Source organism: Bufo gargarizans, chromosome 8 (genome assembly GCF_014858855.1).
Source record: "Bufo gargarizans isolate SCDJY-AF-19 chromosome 8, ASM1485885v1, whole genome shotgun sequence".
NCBI lineage: Eukaryota > Metazoa > Chordata > Amphibia > Anura > Bufonidae > Bufo > Bufo gargarizans.
In genome coordinates, this window is record NC_058087.1 from 47,742,009 (window position 1) to 47,760,468 (window position 18,460).

The 18,460-nt window shown below is 45.3% G+C and overlaps 1 protein-coding gene across 1 annotated transcript in view; it reads right to left on the bottom strand.

Moving 5' to 3' along the window:
• FTCD (formimidoyltransferase cyclodeaminase) overlaps window positions 1-9,891 on the bottom strand; it is a 70,810-nt gene extending 60,919 nt beyond the window's left edge. The window contains exon 1 of the mRNA XM_044305025.1: window positions 9,784-9,891. Within this exon, the coding sequence (XP_044160960.1) occupies window positions 9,784-9,837 (54 nt within the window). The 5' untranslated portion in view covers window positions 9,838-9,891. The remainder of the gene's footprint in view (window positions 1-9,783) is intronic.
• Between the last annotated feature and the right edge of the window lie 8,569 nt (window positions 9,892-18,460).

The window sequence follows — 18,460 nt, forward strand, 5'->3', positions numbered from 1 at the left end:
TGAGGGTTCGGGGTGTACTCCTAGGCCATCCTGTGACGTCATAGTATTGTGTGTAGATATATATATTGATTTGCATACAAGTCCCTTGTGTACCCATGGACACTCTAGGTGCAAGTGTGTAACAGCTATACTACAATATGGCTAGACGCACACTTGCATCCTATAGTCATTTCCCATTGACATGGGTGTCTGTAACCTACCGGTGTCTTTGGAAGTGTAGAGAGATATGCCAGGTTGCATGAGTCTCTATGGGTACACATACTAAATTGAATTTGGCTGTATTGGGAGGGATGTGACCTGTTTGTGTGAGTGGGGAAGAGTAGATTCCCTAGGGACAGGCCCCTCCTTTACTAAGGTATTTGCAGCTTTAACATCAACAATGGTGACGTTTGTAAGGGTTGGACTGAATGGTGGTAGTTCGGGGTAGTTTCCCACAGTTAGAATCACCTCTTACCAGAAATTCTGACCTGCCTTGTAAAGATCTATCCGTCTATGGGAGAACCTCTCCAACAACTGAGTCTTCAATCAAGATGGAAGTCGTACTCGTGTTAAAAGACCAGCCTACGGCCGTCCATACCCCAGAAGGAGGTGCTACATGGATTAAGGGTAAAGTCATTCCGGAATCATTGGGAGTGACTGACACTGACATTGGGGGTGGCTGACACCAGAAGAGCAACACTGACAAAGAAATAACAGTCCACGGTTGCTGAGTGGAGTGACCTAAAGACTACAAGGGAGAAGCCATTCCGGAGTCAGGAATAGACTACATTGGGAGTGGCTGATACCTGAAGATCATAATGAAAGACGCCAAGGAAGTTATCCAACGAGAAGACAGTTTTTTCGGTGGATGGAGACGTTTGGTGAAGGGCAGGTCGGAGGTGTTAGTCGCGATGGGTGATGTCCTAAGAGCCATATTACTTCAGTCCTTCCTGAACCGTCACCAAGAGTGCGATTAAGGAGACAAATACATCCCAACCCTTCCCCCAAAACGTTTATTGTAGTGTTCCCGACGACAGGGGGATTGTTGAGGGATGTATATATGCCCTAACATAAATATTGGCCCTTTTTATGGACCTGTCCAGGTAGGATATATCTGTATACATGGAGCTGCCTGTATGCCCCCTTGGCAGCATGCATCTCTATGTATATAGTGTGTTATAGGGATGGGCTTATTGGTATGAGTACATATATATTTATGGATGTGCCCCAAACATCTATGAATATATATGTATACCTCTATGTATATAATATATATGTTATAGATGGGCTTATTATAATATGTAACTGCCCCCTATATGTATGTTAGGTCCGCTCATACATGTTTATAGATACTTGGGGCACATCTATAAACATGTATGGGCAAAGGAATTATGTCCGGTCTCCCCTGCCCCCCCCCCCCCCTCTGAAATGCACCTGCTGGGGGGGGGGGGGGGGGGGGGGAGTGGAAGAGACCGACAGCTGGACAATTATGTCCAGAGTTAGCCTCTTCAAAGGACAGAGGATCAATAAGATCCTCTGCCCTTTGTCACCATCTAACAGGGACATGGGAACAAAGTTCCCATGCCCCTGTGTGTGGCTGATCTCCGGCGTTGCAATTACAGCCCCAGAGGTGTGCATCCGCTCCACAGACGGGAGGATCAAAGGATCCCCCCGCCTGGAAGCGCTCTCTGGCGCGGTGACGTCATATCACCGCGCCAGCCCATGTGTTCTTGCTGGCAGCGCGGGATCGAGCACCGCCAAGCTTAAATAGTCAGACGGCGCTACGCTCAGGGTTCTTTCTTACCACCATCTGCAGAGGGGATCATCCCCTGGACAAACGAGCACAATACCGGCTGAGTATCCTTAACCCTCCCTATACCACCAACGATCCCCTGCATTACCCTGCCCTATACCACCAATGATCTCATTTAACCCTTGTTATTAACCCTCACTATACCACCAACGATCCCCTGCATTACTCTGCCCTATACCACCAACAATCCCCTGCCCTATACCACCAACGATCTTATTATTCCCCTCATTCCTCTGCATCTAGTGTTAACCCTTTCCTGGGTTACCCCTGCACAGTTCCACTGGATTCTCCCCTGCTAACCCCTGTAATACCTCCCCTGGTATCCCCTGCTCAACCCATCATCTACCCTTGATCCCCTGGTACCCCTTTCATGGCTGCCCTGCATACCCCAGCAGCAGCCTAGTGTGTATTAACCCCTCGTTATTCCCTTAGGGACAGCTTAGAGCCAGGTTGAGTGGGCTGTTAACGTGTATGCAAGTGTTAGGTATAGCTAGATTTTGAGGGTGACTATTGGAAGTGGGATTGTGTCTAGTGTAGTTAGTACTGTATTAGTGTGTTGTTACAGTTGTTTACATATTATATTGTTGTGTATAACACACACACACACACACACACACACACACACACACTAAATTATAACAGTGTTTTAATAAATACCTTTTATTTATTAAACCGTGTGTAGGCTTTTATTGTAAGGACCACCTCTCCAGAAGGTTTGCAGCTTGAGATGGAGAAAGTAAAATAAAGTTTGTGCCATTTCTACAGACAATAAGTTTCACTGGGAAACCCCAGCGATATGGGATTCCCTTCTCTCAGGATTGTGGTATATTTAGCAAACTCCCTCCTCCTGGTTAGAGTTGCTGGAGAGAGATCAGCATAGAAAGAAACTTTTTTGTTTAAAACACTCAGGAATGTCTTTCTTCCTACTTCCCTGAGAAGCTTGTTTTAAAAAAAGGGAAGAAGTGAAGGCGAGCTAGCCGGCATAGATTTGGGTTTGGGGACTCTGTGCATCCCTTCTATAAGTAACTCCCTCTCTGGGATGTCCGGCAGGATTGATGTAAAGAGATCTATCAGATAATCCTGGAGAGAGTCCTCTTTAATGTCTTCAGAGATATTTCTGAGTCAGATATTATTCCTTCTATATATCCTGAAGGTCTGCTAATTTCAGTTTCATGGCAGCAACCTCATCATGTGTCTTATAGGAATCCACTAGGGAGTTGTGTACTTCCTTAAATTCCTCCAGGTGTGCAGTGCGATCCCCAATGGTCGTGATTTCTGCCCCTATAGTGCTTAAGGCTGACAATATCTGAGTGTATAGAACTTTTCAGGTCTGCCATTAATTCTTGCATAGCACACAGGGTGATCCCATCACGTTCAGAGCTTGTATTAGGGCTCATGTTAAAAATCAGACATTGTCCCTGCTGGAGAGCTTTGGGCAGACCCCCACTCACATGACTAGTTTTATTTGCAGGAGAAATATGTCCCATGTCCTCATGGACCTGCTGCCTCGTGGTGCACTTGTTGCTGGAGTTTATTGGTGTCTGTGCTGCTTCCGGCATGTGCCGGGGGCCATCTTGGATCGGTGCTGCTGTGAAGAAAGTGGTAAGTTTTGTGGGGGAACCAGGTTTTTCTTCGTACTAGTCATCTCTAGTGTCTTCCTGGGGGTGAGTGGGTGGAGGGGTCTGCTCCAGCGCAGTTTGGGTGCCTCTGGGGCACTTTATAATGCTGTACTCTGCTGTGGCTGCTTCCGCTTAGCTCTGCATTCAGCTCCACCCCCTCATAATTAATTCAAGACATATTCATTAAGATTTGTGTCCCTGATTTGAAAAAAATAAAAAATCTCAAAAGACTGGGGAAAAAAAAAAAAAAAGCCGCATCAAGATAAATAGGGCGCTAAACGAAGACAACTTCAAAATTGTTTATCTAATTCCTAGGCTACATGCACACGACCGTTGTGCGTTTTGCGGTCCGCAAATTGCGGATCCACAAAACACAGATGGAGTCAGTTTGCGTTCCGCAATTTGCGAAACAGGACGGACAGCCATTAATATAACTGCCTATTCTTGTCTGCAACACGGAGTGCTGTCCGCATCTTTTGCAGCCCCACATCCAAGCAAAAACTGCAGCTCTGATGCGGACCAAAATGGTCATGTGCATGTAGCCTTATTTTGAGGCGAAGGCGCCTCCTAAACAGGCAAAATCAGTTGCTAAATGGAGACTAAAACTACTTTTTTGTCATATTCTTTCCTTGACACCCTTGTTTATTGTGTCCGCACAATTTCTTAACCTATTTTTCTATCTTTTTTAGCGTACAAAATTGCTTAGTCTACTTTCACACTGGCGTTTTGGCTTTCCGTTTGCGAGAACCATTCAGGGCTCTCACAAGCAGTCCAAAAGGGATCAGTTTTTGCCCTAATGCATTCTGAATGGAAAAGGATCCTCTCAGTTTGCATCAGTTCAGTCTCCATTCTGCTTTGGAGGCAGACACTAAAACACTGCTTGCAGCGTTTTGGTGTCCGTCTGATGAAACTGAGCCAAACGGATCCGTCCTGATACACAATGTAAGTCAATGGGGAAATTAACACTGGAGGACAGTATACTACTACACAGGGATCTGGATAGATTGGAGGCTTGGGCAGATAAGGTTTAACACTGACAAATGTAAAGTTATGCACATGGAAAGGAATAATGCAAGTCACCCGTACATACTAAATGGTAAAAAACTCGGTAACACTGACATAGAAAAGGATCTAGGAATTTTAATTAAACAGCAAACTACTCGTATAGGGTGCAACTATAGACTGGATTTTGCGTATATATGTGAAAATATGTTTAACTGCCTGAATATACGCTTAAAAGAAATTTTATTATTCATAAATTAAAATCGTGGCGAGCTTGCCACATGTAGAATTCGTCAGGCTAAGCCTGGATGGGTGGCTCACTCCACAATTGTATGGGTATAGCCACTCAAACCAGGCCTGTAAGACGTGCAGAGCTGGAATATCAGTGTGGTCTGCTATGGATGCCTCTTCTGATAAATTCACAGATGCACTCCCATATGCTCACTAGAGGTGCTTGGATTCCTAATGATGTATCAGGGGGTACCAGCAATGACATTAGTGGCAGCTTAGGTAGCCAGCTGCAACAATGTATCCACGTAGTGAGTATGGGTAGATAGAAGAAGGGATAGGTGAACTGTGGGTGAGAGCTTTATGTGCGAGCTCTACTTACAACCCAGCTGATTTACATCCCTATTGTCCGATCACTATCTAATAGAAGGACCGTCTCTGCAAGTATATGCGTCTGCTCGACGCGTTTCTATGTCACCCTATATGTGGTGACATTTCCTCAGGAGCAGAGTAGCAGTGGCATAAGTGCAAATTCTTATAGTCTTAGACAATTTGCACTGTGCACACTGATGAAGAACGCTGCACGCTGCTATTTGCGCGCGTGCAGCTCCAAGAGATACAGCCTCCGGCGATGTGTTAGCAGCCGTCTCGCGGCCGCTCAGCCGCCGATCTCATATTGAAGTCGCCACTCCCACTGGGCGGAGCTTCATCGGCAGGCGGTGACGTCACTCAGAAGGGGTAAGACGTTCTGTTTATCCACTCTGCCCGATTTCATATGCTGACCGCTGTTGTGGGTATTAGTTTCTTATGGGCAAAAATTGCCTACCATCGTAGGGGGACACTGGGGGTTGGTATCTTTATCATAGGTGATACTTAGACAGTAGTTGCCAGCACATAGGAAACTTATACTTATAAGTCCCATATGACAATTGGTGCATGGGATATATGCAACATGTCTTACACATACAGAGCGCAGAGATAGGATCCCGTATATACATACAGAGCTAGAGACCGCTCGTGAGGTATTGTAGGGTATCTCATATCTCGCTCTCTGTATCGTATAGTGACTGGTGCGTAATTCATTGATGCATGGGATGGATATAAATCACCATGTCTTACACATCCAGAGCGTAGGAATAACACCCTGTATACACATCCAGAGCTAGACACTGCTCATGAAATGTTGTGGGGTATGTCATATATCTCATTTTTGTATGGTATGGTGACTGATGTGTTACTCATATGTGTTATTCATGACACATTATGTAAGTGAGAGAATATACATCAGATGAAACAAGTGTATGATATGTGATCATTAAGACCAAATGGTTTCACTGTACGTAATGTAAAGGTCCATTGGGCCTCTTTTTTAAGTAATAAATTATCTATATCTCCACCTCTTGGAGATGCTCTGACATGTTCTATGCCCTGGAAAGAGATGCACTGTTGTATTCCTGGGTGGCACTCCGCAACATGCTGGGCAATGGGTGTATCATCCTCATTCGCAATATTTAACAGATGTTCCCCAATGCGTCTCCTAAACTCCCTATTTGTCTTGCCTACATACTGTTTAAGGCAGATACATGTGGCCACATATATCACTCCTATTGTTTTACAGTTTATGAATGATCTGATGGTGAACTCACGTCCTGTGGTTGTGCACTTGACCACATTGCCCTTTTTGATGGATTTACAGGCAATGCACTTCCCACATTTGAAAGTGCCGGGTGGTCTATTTGGGAGCCATGTAGTTTGTATTGAGGGGCTGTATAGGCTATGCACCAGTTGATCTCGTAGGTTGCTTCCTCTTCTATAAGTGATTAATGGGGCATCACTTATGAGGTGTCCGACTACTGGGTCAGATTTGAGGATACTCCAGTTTTCCTTGATTATGTTTCTTACCTCCTTGTTGGCCAGATCGTAAGTGCCTATAATTCTTATTTTATTATCTGTGGCTCTTGTTTTGGGGACCAGGAGGTCGTCTCTATTGCTGGCTGAGGCGTGTTGATATGCCTTGGCGAGACAGGGGCCAGGGTATCCTCTCTGGCTGAACCGTTGTTGTAGATCAGAGGATGCTCTCTTAAAGTCAATCCATTCGTTCCAGTTCCGACGGGCCCTCAAATATTGGCCCTTGGGTATCCCAGATTTTAGATTGGTTGGGTGTGCACTCTCCCATCTGAGTAAGGTGTTAGTGGATGTCAGTTTCCGAAACATTTTTGTGTTGATCTTTCTAGATTTATCAATGCTAATGCATAAGTCCAGGAATGTCAGTTGCATATTATTGATCTCGCTTGTGAAGAAAAGTCCCAGATCATTTTGGTTGAGTTCCTTAACGAAATTATTAAAGGCCGTGCTTGTACCATTCCACAGAATGAACACGTCATCTATGTATCTTAGCCATAAGACAATAGATGACGTCCATTGTTCCATTGTCTCACTGAAAACGCATTCCCTCTCCCACCAGCCCAGGTAGAGGTTGGCATAAGTCGGGGCACACGGACTTCCCATGGCCACTCCCCTGAGCTGGTGGTAGAATTTACGGTCAAAAGGTGAATACGTTGTGGTTCAAAATGAACTCAAGTAGCTCGATCACAAAGCCGTTGTGGTTGGTCAAATGTGATCCTCTTTCAGTGAGGAAAGCACCCACTGCCTGGCAGCCCCTGTCGTGGGGTAGAGAGCTGTATAGTGCCTCTACGTCGAGGCTCGCCAGTAGGGTGCCTGGATCACAGTAGATGTCATTCAAGCGTCTCAGGACATCCATAGAGTCTCTAACGTACGATGGAAGGTTTAACACAAAGGTTCTCAGTACCTCATCTACATATAGGCTAATTTTTTCAGTTAGGCTATTAATGCCAGACACAATGGGCCTGCCCTTCAGCGGGCTCAGCCCCTTGTGGACTTTAGGCAAGCTGTAGAATGCTGCTGTCACCGGATGTTCTGGTAGCAAGAAAGCAAATTCGTTCTTGTCTATAAGGTGTTTCTGCATGCCTTTATTGAGGACGCCTCCGAGTTCATTTTTGAACACTTCCATAGGGTATGCTCTAAACGCCTGTAGCAGGATTTATCATCAAGGATCAGAGTGCACATCTCCACATATTTACAGTCATCTAGAACCACCACATTGCCCCCTTTATCCGAGGGCTTGATCACTATGGTAGTATCCTTTTTTAGAGTGTCTAATGCATTCTTTTCCTCTACTGTAACATTAGATATGCGAGATCTGTGCATACTGAGTGTTCTTAATTTTTCTGTGGTTATGGTAAGGAATGCATCCAGGGGGGGGGAGTATTCATTTATGGGTGGAGGCTTACGTGAGGGTAGGCGAAGGTTAGTGAATGGGCCCTCACTAATATCTCTTTCACCCTCCTCAAAGAGGCCCGCTAAGTCTTACATTCTTAACATAACCTTACATTCTTCAGGATCATTGCCAGCTGTGCCCTGGCAATGCCAAGGCCAATAAGATAATAGGTTGCATCAAAAGGGGCATAGATGCCCGTGATGAGAACATAGTCCTGCCACTTTACAAATAATTAGTCAGACCACAAATTGAGTACTGTGTACAGTTCTGGGCTCCTGTGAACAAGGCAGACATAGCAGAGCTGGAGAGGGTCCAGAAGAGGGCAACTAAAGTAATAACTGGAATGGGGCAACTACAGTACCCTGAAAGATCATCAAAGTTAAGGTTATTAACTTTAGAAGGAAAAAAAAAAAAAAAAAAAACGACTGAGGGGAGATCTAATTACCATGTATAAATACATCAGGGGTCAGTACAGAGATCTATCCCATCATCTATTTATCCCCAGGACTGTAACAAGGGGACATCCTCTGCGTCTGGAGGAAAGAAGGTTTGTACACAAACATAGAAGAGGATTCTTTACGGTAAGAGCAGTGAGACTATGGAACTCAAGAGGGGCCTGGATGTATTTCTGGAGTGTAATAATATTACAGGCTATAGCTACTAGAGGGGGGGGGGGCGTTGATTCAGGGAGTTTTTCTGATTGCCTGATTGTAGTCGGGAAAGAATTTTTTATTCCACTAAAGTGGGGAAAATTTGCTTCTACCTCACAGGGTTTTATTTTTTGCCTTCCTCTGGATCAACTTGCAGGATGACAGGCCAAACTGGAGGGACAAATGTCTTTTTTCCGCTCATGTACTATGTTACTATGTTAGATCATTTTTTACTGACACAATAGAAAACGGATCTGTCCTCCATTGACTTTCAGTGGTGTTCAAGATGGATCCGTTTTGGCTAGGTTACAGATAATACAAACTGATCCGTTCTGAACGGATGCAGACGGTTGTATTATCTGATTCTGAACGGATTAGTCCATGACGGATCTGCACATAAAACGCGAGAAAGTAGCCTTAAACCTACGACACTGTGGAATTGGTGCATTTTTTTGTCCACATGTATATGATTTTGTGGCTCAAATGAGGTTTTTTTGGCACACTTTTTCAGATGTGTTCTACAATGTTATACAAGCTTATAGTTTCCAAACAGCTTTTTGTCTAATAAACAAGTTTTATGGTCATATTTTTATTTTTTGCTAATTGGTAGAGACAGGGATAGAGAAACATTTTTTCTAACATACTTTATTTATAGCCGAAAACTAGGGCTGAAATGTCCCAGTAAAGGACTCCATTACAGACACAGGAGCAACTGAAGCCATGACCAAGTGTGAAACAAAATTACGTACATTGCAAAAAAAATAAAAATAAAGAGCTTGCTGGTAAGACAAAATATATGTCCCACAAACAGGCTGCCTTTATATGGGTAATGGATGTGCCAAAAACAACCTGGACCACATAGATCGGAATCAGCGAACTTGCATTTCAAGTCCGGCGTACAAGGTTCAGGTTATAATGGGGTGCACGCAAAATGACAGAAAAAGGTGAGCGCAGTAAATGTGCCCCAGTCTGAAACAGCTTTTTTTTACCCCTGAAAACAGGCGCTGACACCATAGTAAATGTGCCCCACTTGCAAAATCATGTTGTCTCAGAGAAACAGGATATCATATTGCACCATTTTTGGTTTCAGAACTCCAAGGACAAAGCAAATACTAAAAAAGAACTACAGTAATGTAATACAACAGATCATACAGGTGTCTACCGCACACACATTCCTGAATATCACATTCTTACCTCTTTGTTTCTTCCTTCTGAGAAATTAGGAACACACTCCACAAGTTTGGCCATGTTTCCCCTCACTTACCCCTTCCCTCTGACTAGCTGGCTGTCTGTGAAGCCACTCTTTTTAACATGTTTTCCTGCAGACAGGAGTTACAAATTAACTAATCAACTGGAGGCACATGATAAGAAGAACAACGCTGCAAAGACTGTCCACAGGGGTTTATGGCATATTATTAATGTTATGGGGGGGTAGAATACAAATGGATTTGTGGATGACCCTATTGATTTCTACAGCATTCAAACTGATGCCAAAATTCTAATTTTCATACAATTAGGCCTCATACACACAACCATGTGCCAGCTGTGCCTGTGCTGCAGTCTGCAACGCACCAGCACCGACAGTGTGCCTGCCCTCTGCGGACACGGAACCATTCACTTCACATCCCCACCGCAAAAAGAGAAGTGATTTCACTCTGTAGTGCTTCCGAGCCGTGCCTCTGGTCCGCACCGTATCTTCCTGATTGCTGACCCATTTAAGTGAATAGGTCCGCCTCTGTTATACGGTGTTCACACGGACGGTGCCCGTATATTGCGGACAGTCGTGTGCATGAGGCCTTAGGGGTAGATTTATCTAATTGCTCAGGTTTTTGATGCAGTTTTTAAAGCCAAAACCAGGAGTCATGCAACAAAAAGGGTTCAACTACATTGCGACATGTGTCATAGTCAATGGCTCGACAGTCGCACAGAAATCCGACTTGGATGCATTTTTTGAGACTGTCGTGTTGCAGCCTGTCGCAAGTCACAGTGTGACACCATTAACTACATCAATACAAAAAAAGTTGCCTGACTTTTCAACAAGAAGTGGGATGACAAATATCGCTGCGTAGCCCCAGCCTAATACTTTTTCTCCAGTTATGATCCACGCCTCATTTGGCTTTAAAAACTGCTTCAAAAGGGCTGAACGTGTGGCTGTAACCGCTGGAAATAATGGGGGCTGGCTCCGCATCCCATGACGGAAAGGAAACCGCAGCATGATGTGGTTTGCTCTCCGTTATGAGAACGCAGCCAAACGGAATGGAATGCATTTTGGAGCATTCCGTTCTGCTCAGTTACGTTTCGTCCCCATTGACAATGAAAACTGAATACTTTTTTTTCCAGTATTGAGACCCTATGACGGATCTCAATACCGGAAAATATTAACGCTAGTGTGAAGGTACCCTTAGTTTTAAGCACTTTCATTATATAACAGAATGTGATAATGCTCTTGTGAACCCAGCCTAAGGGTCCATTCACATGTTCGTATGTGTTTTGCAGATCCGCAAAACACAGACACCGGCAATGTGCGTTCCATATTTTGCGGACCGCACATCGCCGGCACTCTCATGAAACTCTCATAGAAAATGTATTTTCTTGTCTGCAATTGCAGACAAGAATAGGACATGTTCTATTTTTTTGCGGAACGGAAGTGTAGATCCGCAAATGCGGATGCGGACAGCACATTCAGGCCCCATTAATTTTAGGGGATGTAGAAAAAATGCTGCAAACTCCTAGAGAAGTTGGTAAATTCTCCACACAGGGCATGGAGGACACATCATGAAAGGGGGGGACATATATATGGGAGGGTGTGGAGGCTCAAAAAAAAAGGGGTGTGTCCAAACCTGAAAAAAACGCAGTCCAACTTGTTCATGTTGGCAAGTATGCTACAGTATGGTGCACACTGCACTGTATATTCCTCCTGATTTAGGCCTCATGCACACGACCGTTTTTTTTTTAAGGTCCGCAAAAACGGGGTCCGTAGGTCCGTGATCCGTGACCGTTTTTTCGTCCGTGGGTCTTCCTTGATTTTTGGAGGATCCACGGACATGAAAAAAAAGTCGTTTTGGTGTCCGCCTGGCCGTGCGGAGCCAAACGGATCCGTCCTGAATTACAATGCAAGTCAATGGGGACGGATCCGTTTGATGTTGACACAATATGGTGCCATTTCAAACGGATCCGTCCCCATTGACTTTCAATGTAAAGTCTGGAGTTCTTTTATACCATCGGATTGGAGTTTTCTCCAATCCGATGGTATATTTTAACTTGAAGCGTCCCCATCACCATGGGAACGCCTCTATGTTAGAATATACTGTCGGATATGAGCTACTTCGTGAAACTCAGATCCGACAGTATATTCTAACACAGAGGCGTTCCCATGGTGATGGGGACGCTTCTAGTTAGAATACACTACAAACTTTGTACAAGACTGCCCCCTGCTGCCTGGCAGCACCCGATCTCTTACAGGGGGCCGTGATCAGAACAATTAACTCCTCAGGTGCCGCACCTGAAGGGGTTAATTGTACTATCATATCCCCCTGTAAGAGATCAGGGCTGCCAGGCAGCAGGGGGCAGACCCCCCTCCCCAGTTTGAATATCGTTGGTGGCACAGTGTGCGCCCCCCATCGGGCCCCCCGTCCTCCCTCTAGTGTAATAAATCGTTGGTGGCACAGTGTGCGCCCCCCATCGGGCCCCCCTTCCTCCCTCTAGTGTAATAAATCGTTGGTGGCACAGTATGCGCCCCCCATCGGGCCCCCCCTTCCTCCCTCTATTGTTATAAATCATTGGTGGCACAGTGTGCGCCCCCATCGGCCCCCCTCCCTCTATAGCAGTAACAACATTGGTGGCAGTGTGCGGCCTCCCATCTCCCCCACCCCGATCATTGGTGGCAGCGGAGTTCCGATCGGCGTCCCAGTTTAATCGCTGGGGTTCCGATCAGTAACCATGGCAACCAGGACGCTACTGCAGTCCTGGTTGCCATGGTTACTTAGCAATAGTACAATAGTAGAAGACTCATAGTTACCTGCTTGCTGCTGCGATGTCTGTGTCCGGCCGGGAGCTCCACCTACTGGTAAGTGAAAGGTCTGTGCGGCGCATTGCTAAAGAACTGTCACTTACCAGTAGGAGGAGCTCCCAGCCGGTCACAGACATCGCAGCAGCAAGCAGGTAAGTATGAATCTTCTACTGTTGTACTATTGCTAAGTAACCATGGCAACCAGGGCTGCAGTAGCTCCTGGTTGCCATGGTTACCGATCGGAGCCCCAGCGATTAAACTGGGACTCCGATCGGAACTCCGCTGCCACCAATGATGGGGGGGGGGGGAAATGGGAGGCCGCACACTGCCACCAATGTTGTTACTGCTATAGAGGGAGGGGGGCCGATGGGGGGCGCACACTGTGCCACCAAAGATTTATAACAATAGAGGGAGGAAGGGGGGGCCCGATGGGGGGCGCACACTGTGCCACCAACGATATTCAAACTGGGGAGGGGGGGGTCTGCCCCCTGCTGCCTGGCAGCCCTGATCTCTTACAGGGGGATATGATAGTACAATTAACCCCTTCAGGTGCCGCACCTGACGGGGTTAATTGTGCTATCATATCCCCCTGTAAGAGATCGGGTGCTGCCAGGCAGCAGGGGGCAGTCTTGTACAAAGTTTGTAGTGTATTCTAACTAGAAGCGTCCCCATCACCATGGGAACGTCTCTGTGTTAGAATATACTGTCGGATATGATCTTCGGATCCGTCTGTATGAAAGCAACCTACGGCCACGGATCACGGACACGGATGCCAATCTCGTGTGCATCCGTGTTCTTTCACGGACCCATTGACTTGAATGGGTCCGTGAACCGTTGTCCGTCAAAAAAATAGGACAGGTCATATTTTTTTGACGGACAGGATACACGGATCACGGCCTCGGCTGCAAAACGGTGCATTTTCCGATTTTTCTACGGACCCATTGAAAGTCAATGGGTCCGCGAAAAAAAACGGAAAACGGCACAACGGCCACGGATGCACACAACGGTCGTGTGCATGAGGCCTTACTCTCCAAAGCAGTGTATAAGTCTAAGGCCTCATGCACACGACCGTTGTTTTGGTCCGCATCCGAGCTGCAGTTTTTGCGGCTTTGATGCGGACCCATTTACTTCAGTGGGGCCGCAAAAGATGCGGACAGCACTCCGTGTGCTGTCCGCATCCGTTGCTCCGTTCCGTGGTCCGCCCAAAAAATATAACCTGTCCTATTTTTGTCCTTTTTTTACGGACAAGAATAGGCAGTTATATCAATGACTGTCCATGCCGTTCTGCAAATTGTGGAACGCACACGGACGCCATCCGTGTTTTGCGGATCCGCAATTTGCGGACCACAAAACACACAACGGTCGTGTGCATGAGGCCTTGCTAAGTGTCCTCCAGTATGTGGTGAAGGTAGACTTGACCCTTAGGGCTCTTTCAAACAAACGATACGGATTGGCTCCAGATGCGTTCAGGGTGCATTCAGTGAAACTCGCACCATTTTGCAAGCAAGTTCAGTCAGTTTTGTCTGTGATGTTCAGTTTTGTTCAGTTGTTTTTTCCATGCGGGTGCAATACATTTTGATGCGCTTTTCACGTGCGTGATAAAAAACGGAAGGTTTACAAACAACATCTCATCAATGAAATACGCATTGCATCTGGACTGAAGCCCCATTCACTTCTATGGGGCCAGGGCTGCGTGTAAAAGACAGAATATGGAACACGCTGCGTTTTTCACGCAATGCAGAACTGATGCGTGAAAAAAAACGCACTCATATACACAGACCCATTGAAATGAATGGGTTAGGATTCAGTGCGGGTGCTATACGTTAACGTCACGCATTGCACCCGCGCAGGAAAACTTGCTCGTGTGAAAGAGGCCTAAATCTAGCCCTGTGGATGGATCCAGGGAAGTCCTTTACTTGCAAACCAGAAGGTGGTCTTGACATCTTGAAAACAGACACATAACCTAATGTTCTTTACATTTTGTTAAAATACAACCCCCAGTGTAGCCTGACAAGAAGTTGGAGTTTACAAGTCCCTTTAATATTTAACAAGTTATTGTGCAAATGGCACAAAGCAAACAGGCAGACAGGACGCTCTATATATTCAGGTCCATAAGCCCGCATGCACACAACCCTATTCTTCATCTGTATGCTTTTCACAGTTTTTATTCTTGTCCTCAATAGCCCTATTGATGGGAGAGAGAAAAATGCAGCATGCACATGGAAGGTGTTCGTATTTTGCAGATTCGTTCTTTGCGGATAGAAATATGGACATTAACATGTGCATGATCATGAAGCCTAAAATGAGAAAGAAAAGAAGCTCTATGAGAGGAGGAGTTCCCTGCATGCATGACCTCGCATAATTCCACGTATCCCACATCCAGATGATCTTTTCTGTATAGTAAATAAAGCTGGGGGCTACATGACGACGTGTGTCATGGGACAACAAGTCTCAGAAATGTCAAGCAACCAAAAATAATTGTGCGACTTGAGGAAGAGGAACTCTGGTTGAAGAGATACACGACGTGTGAACGGCGACTGATTACATTGTGGACCATGATTCATTAAGGCCCCTTGCACAGGACGTATGTATTTTGCGGTCAGATCCACCAAAAATACGGATGACGCACGTGTGGATTCCGTATTTTGCAGAACGGAACAGCTGGCCCCTAATAGAACAGTACTATCCATGTTCGTAATGCGGACAATAAAAGGACATGTCCTATTTTTTTGCTGAACGGAAATACGGGAACGGAATACACACAGAGTGGCTTCCATTTTTTTTTTTGCAGACCCATTGAAATGAATGGTTCTGTATACGGTCCGCAAAAAACGGAAAAGAAACCTTGCTCTGTGTAGAATCTGCCTACTCGGAAGAGAGGGATGCACAGATCTGGCATTTAATGTAAGGCCTCTTGTACAGGACCGTATGGCTTTTTCAGTATTTTGCGGTCCGCAAAAAATGGATCTGAAAAAATATGGATGACGTCCGTGTGCATTACGTTTTTTGAGGAATGGAACAGTTGGCCCCTGATAGAACAGTACTATCCTTGTCCGTTATGCGGACAATAATAGGATATGTTCTGTCTTTGAACGGAAAAACGGAAATACGGAAACGGAAGGCATACAGAGTACCATCAAGTGGATGTCAGAACGGGTTTTGCACGCAAGTTTAGTTCGTTTTGTCTGTGATTGCGTTTAGCGTTTCAGTTTTTTCTGCATGGGTGCAATCAGTTTTTGATGTGTTTTTCAGGCATGTGAAAAAAAAACTGAAGAATAACAATCTACGTCTCCTAGCAACCATCAGTGAACTTTGAGCTTGTTGGGAGAGGGGGAGTATGGCTGAGAAGATAATGTCTGGTTCGGAAATGTGTGAAATATAGCAGATGCTCAAGCTTCTGATGAGTAATTTTGTTGTCCTACAAGTTGTACAGGTATTATTTGTAAAAGCAAGTGTAGTGTCCCACTAGGTAAATGTGGGCACTACACAAGGGTCAATTGGGCCACGTTGTTCTCCACCTCCTGTGGAACAGTGGCAGTGTATTTAACAGTCCATTTTAATGTATTCTTATATGCTTTTATGTGTATTTTTTCCCTGTGATGTGTGTAGCAGGCCTATTAGGGTGTAGTTCCTCCTCCTAGACATTAGAGGGAGATAGGGAGCCCCTAGTATAAATAGGCAGGTCCTGTGCAGGGAAAGGGGTCTGTGTAGTCAGGAGTCTGTGTAGAGCAGAAGAGAGTGTGCACCTTAGCCAGAAAGAAGCTGAGGGCCTCCTCCTGACATGCAGCTAGACAACACAGGCTTCTAGTTGCCACCAGGAGGCTAGTGGATGCAGTCCAGCCTGCCTGAGGATATTGAGCCAGAGTTAGCTCAGAAGATTGTCACCAGGGGAAGAGTTGCCTCCTGAGAGAAACCTGCAGTTCCCATAACCAGAGAGCAGAGCAGAAGTATTTTCCAGCCAACCTGAGAGGAGCTGAAGGGCAGAAGGATTATTTACCTAAAGCAAGGGATATATACCTGAGGAAGTTTTCTACCAAGGATAAAGCCAGCATTAGGGCATATGGGCCTTGGGATCAAGAGAGACAGGAGTTCTGAGTAATAGTGCACAGGATTTCTGAGGAAAAGTGCAGCCTGTTCTGTAAGTGTTTTTGCCCTCTGAGTATCTTGCAAAGGAACATTGTGCCTGCCATTTATGTAAAGCCTGCCTATATCTGCTGCTGCCATGTGGAACTGAACTTAGGAATAATTGAGGCACACGTGGTTATGATGAACCAAAACTTCCTTTACTGGAAACAGTTAACTTTGTACAGTCTATCATCACATCGGTGTGCCACCGTTACAGGCACTGGCGTCACGAATCTTAAAGGGATCTTGCCACCGGCACATTAAACACCTGCAACATCCAGGGCACCTCATCTACCATCAGGCCTGGTCCCTATACACAGAGAGTGCCCCAGAGGACCCCTGTGCCAGCCTCTCCATCACTGCTGTACGCCTGCCCAGGGTCTTCCAAGTAACTGTGAGTAACCCAGAGCAACCCTCGTTTGCCTATTAACCGTGACCTCACCATCGCAATACCCTGCAGGGCTGCGTACTGCACAAGTAGAACAAACAGCAACTTTTAACCTCACGGTCAAACAGACATGGGGTATGTAACATGTTCCAGTAGAGAGACGGCACACTTTTGTATAAATGCTTATGCAAATAGAGACAAACAGCCTCCATGTGCTGCCATACAGATGGCATAAGTACAGACAAATCTCTCAATGCTAGGGGAAAATGCCTTTGTATATACAGCATCTGATGAAACATGCCACAATTATTCGGTAGATTCCAGGGCTCTCAGGGTTAGATCTCTTGCACACGACCGTATGGCTTTTTCAGTGTTTTGCGGTCCGTTTTTCACGGATCCGTTGTTCTGTTTTTTGTTTCCGTTGTGTTTCCGATTCTGTTCCGTTTTTCTGTATGGCATATACAGTATACAGTAATTACTTAGAAAAAATTGGGCTGGGCATAACATTTTCAATAGATGGTTCGGCAAAAATGGAACAGCTACAGAAGACATATGGATACATTTCCGTATGTGTTCAGTTTTTTTGCGGACCCATTGACTTCAATGGAGCCACGAAACGTGATTTGCGGGCAATAATAGGACATATTCTATCTGTCAACGGAACGTAAAAACGGAAATACGGAAACAGAATGCATACGGAGTACATTCCGTTTTTTTGGCGGAACCATTGAAATGAATGGTTCCGTAAACGGAACGCAAAAAACGGCCCGTAATCGGAAAAAAAAAACGGTCGAGTGAAAGAGGCCTTACACTGCATCATAAATTATTACAATGCTGTGCGATCCTGTAAGAGGCGTGGAGGTCAGAACGAGACCTCACACTGATAAACTGGCCTAAAAGTGGAGCAGTAGTGTGCATGCATAATTACTGCATCATTTGCTTCTATAGGACTGCCAGTGGTCAGATACTCAGTTATCACTTATGCCCTATCCTATTAGTATCGTTAATGGGAAAACCTATGCTACTTCTTGCCACCCACCGCATGTCATCCGCAACATCCCGAAAGGTGAGCTCATCAGAGCAAGGAGGAATTGTACCGATGAGGTTTCCTTTGATGTAGAATCAAGTAACATACTGGAGAGGTTATCGAATAGGGCGTTTTCTGTCAAAAAGGTGAAGAAGGAACAGAAGGTTGTCTCAAGTATAGATAGAAAAATACTGTTTTTTCCTGTAAAAAAAACATTCACAGGAAATAATAGAGCAACATCAAAATAAAAGTAGAAATTGAAAGAAAAATAATGATAATGTCACCATGTTTGTCACACAATACAGTGAACAATATTCTGAAG